The sequence below is a fragment of the Elephantulus edwardii genome, unplaced genomic scaffold (genome assembly GCF_000299155.1).
Source record: "Elephantulus edwardii isolate Elephantulus edwardi_28Jun2011 unplaced genomic scaffold, EleEdw1.0 scaffold00025, whole genome shotgun sequence".
In the NCBI taxonomy this organism is placed as follows: domain Eukaryota; kingdom Metazoa; phylum Chordata; class Mammalia; order Macroscelidea; family Macroscelididae; genus Elephantulus; species Elephantulus edwardii.
The window spans coordinates 3,670,403-3,672,803 of record NW_006399775.1 but is presented as its reverse complement, the minus strand read 5'-3'; the positions used below and the strand labels follow the sequence as shown (position 1 = coordinate 3,672,803).

The window sequence follows — 2,401 nt, the reverse complement described above, 5'->3', positions numbered from 1 at the left end:
TCTGAACATTCAGATTAAGACAGACTAGGAAGAAGGATTGGCCACCCACTTCTGAAATAGCAGGCCTCTGAAAACCCTATGCACAACAGAAAACCTATAGAGACATATCAGCATTATTTTTTGTGCTTCTCAATAAATAAGTAATTTTAAAGTGGTTTTTGGCACTGAAATTTCATATCAATTTGAAAAAGTTTAAAAGAAATATTTACTATTGTCTTATGACAAAGTCTTCAAATTGTATGGGTTTGGGGAATATTTAGTAGTCTTGTATGTTTGTTTTTTAATATCCTATATTGCAAAGTTTAGTTATCTGTTGTTTTTACTTTCATATATAATTTGCATCAAGCCTAAATGTCTAAATACAACCTAGCTTTCTAATCTTTTCCTTTTCTTTTTCCCCCTCCTTTTACTGCATTCCTTCCTGATTCTTTCTTCATGATCTCAAAGGACTACCATCTTGCTTTATTATTCAAGGTATTTCCTTATTTTACAACACATACTGTGTGTGGAATGTAAAAATGATGCATTATTGTACATCTCTGTACATTACCCTTACCATTAAATAGTAAGACAGTTAAATTAGAGCTTAACACTGATTTAAACACTGAAGCTCAAACTTGTCAACCAATGCACACACAAAATATGTATGTGAGCACAGGTTAATGAAAAACTATAACTCTCCCGAAATGAAAACTGCCGCTCTCTTGATTAATTCAACAAGAACCAAAGTATTTTAATGAAATATTTTGTAGACCAATGCACAATTTATGGGAAATGTATAGGCTTGTTAATAAAAATGTCTCATTCAAAAAAATACCTAATAAGACAGTGCCTTAGGATTAGTAGTAACATTATCAGTATGGGACCACTTTGAAAGAGTAACCGTTCTATCTGCCTTATTATAGCCTCTCACACACATAACCACCTGTCTTATAGCTCAGAGTAGAACTGACCCCTAATCACTACCAAAGCTGTCAATTTTTACAGAAGCAGATTGCTACGTCTTTCTCTCACAGAGAAGATGGTAGGTTTAGAGCATCATTTTTAACTAGCAGCCAAGTGCTTTACCAATGCATTACCAAGCTCCTTGGACTTGGAATTGACTTGATAGCAGTGGGTTAATATATAGACTCTGAAAGGACCCTGAGCATGATGGTTAAGCACATACCTTGTAATAGAAAGGTCAGCAGTTCAAATGCACTATCCCTCTTCAGTGAGAAGACACCTAGTAGTCTTCTCCAGTAAAGCTGACAGCCTAAGAAAGCCTGTGGGGCAGTTCTATCCTGAGTCGGAATCATTTCAACAGCACACAACAGGAAGTATATACCCTGTTAATGCTCATTCCCCTATATTCTTTAGACTTCTTGCTCTTTTTAGATTTTGTCAGTTTCCTTCCACAAAATTTCTTTTTCATTTTTCCTATTAAATATAACTAAAGATCTTTAGTTGAGTGAGGCCTCTCAGTGCCTTTGGACCTCTGTATTGTCATTTCTCCACTCCCCTTGGCTCCCATCATCTGACAGAATACACTTGCAGGTCAGTTGATCCAGGAGCTTTAGAGTATAGCCGAGCCCTCCTTTCTCTCCAAGATCTGAGAGTCCTTGGTGCCTGCCCAATGCCTTTCTTCCGGACTGTCTAAGGAGCTTCGCTCGGCTTCTAGGACAGAGGTGTTATACAGACAAACATTAATTCAAGGTATAAGTAATGGATAACAGATAACAGTATCTGAATAACAGTATAAAATAAAAATGAAGGAAGAAAGGAATACACAGAATAAAAAAACAAAATAGAAAGTCCAAAAAAGATTCAGTGATTTCACACGTTTGCTGTTTCTAGGTTTCAGTGCAGTTACGTAGGGGAATGTGTTGTAAGGGCCTAAGTCTCTGATGTTACTACTTGGGTACAAATCCCTAAAGATTTGAAACCTCTTTACTGATAAACCCCTTCTGCTCCTGGCCTAATAATTCTAATCAAAGTTATTCGTCAGATGCCTTAAGAGATGGGAGTCCAGGATGATGACTTTTGCTGCTGCTGCTGGGTGCCTAACCTGTGGCTGTAACCTCATTCTCATCTTTTCCCCACCGCAGGACTCAGGACACCCATGCACCGCAACGGACCCAGACAGCTGCTTCATGCCCGTGTCTCCTCAGCACTTCATTGATCTCTTCAAATTTTAAATGTAGCCCTCTCACTATCTCTTCCTTCCTGTCTCTGTAAAAAGGTTGTGCATTGTGCTTTTTTTGTGTGCAATAGCTGGTAAAATTGTTCTTTGTGATTAAAAGTGAAAACTGGATGGCTGACCATGGAGGCATCCTGAGAAGCCTGTGTGCTAGAAATGCGAAAACCACCCCTCAGCATTTGGAGGGGAGAAACGTGCTGTTGTATATTTTTGATCCTTGAA

General features: G+C 38.2%; 1 protein-coding gene across 3 annotated transcripts in view; it reads left to right on the top strand.

The window, feature by feature from the left end:
- FBXO25 (F-box protein 25) overlaps nt 1–2,177 on the top strand; it is a 136,835-nt gene extending 134,658 nt beyond the window's left edge. For 2 of the 3 annotated variants that reach the window (XM_006882847.1, XM_006882848.1), the window contains one exon: nt 2,088–2,177. In XM_006882847.1, the coding sequence (XP_006882909.1) occupies nt 2,088–2,177 (90 nt within the window). Of the gene's footprint in view, nt 1–447; nt 475–2,087 lie in introns of all 3 variants that reach the window. The other variant, XM_006882846.1, reaches the window with a different exon arrangement.
- Nucleotides 2,178–2,401: the final 224 nt, after the last annotated feature.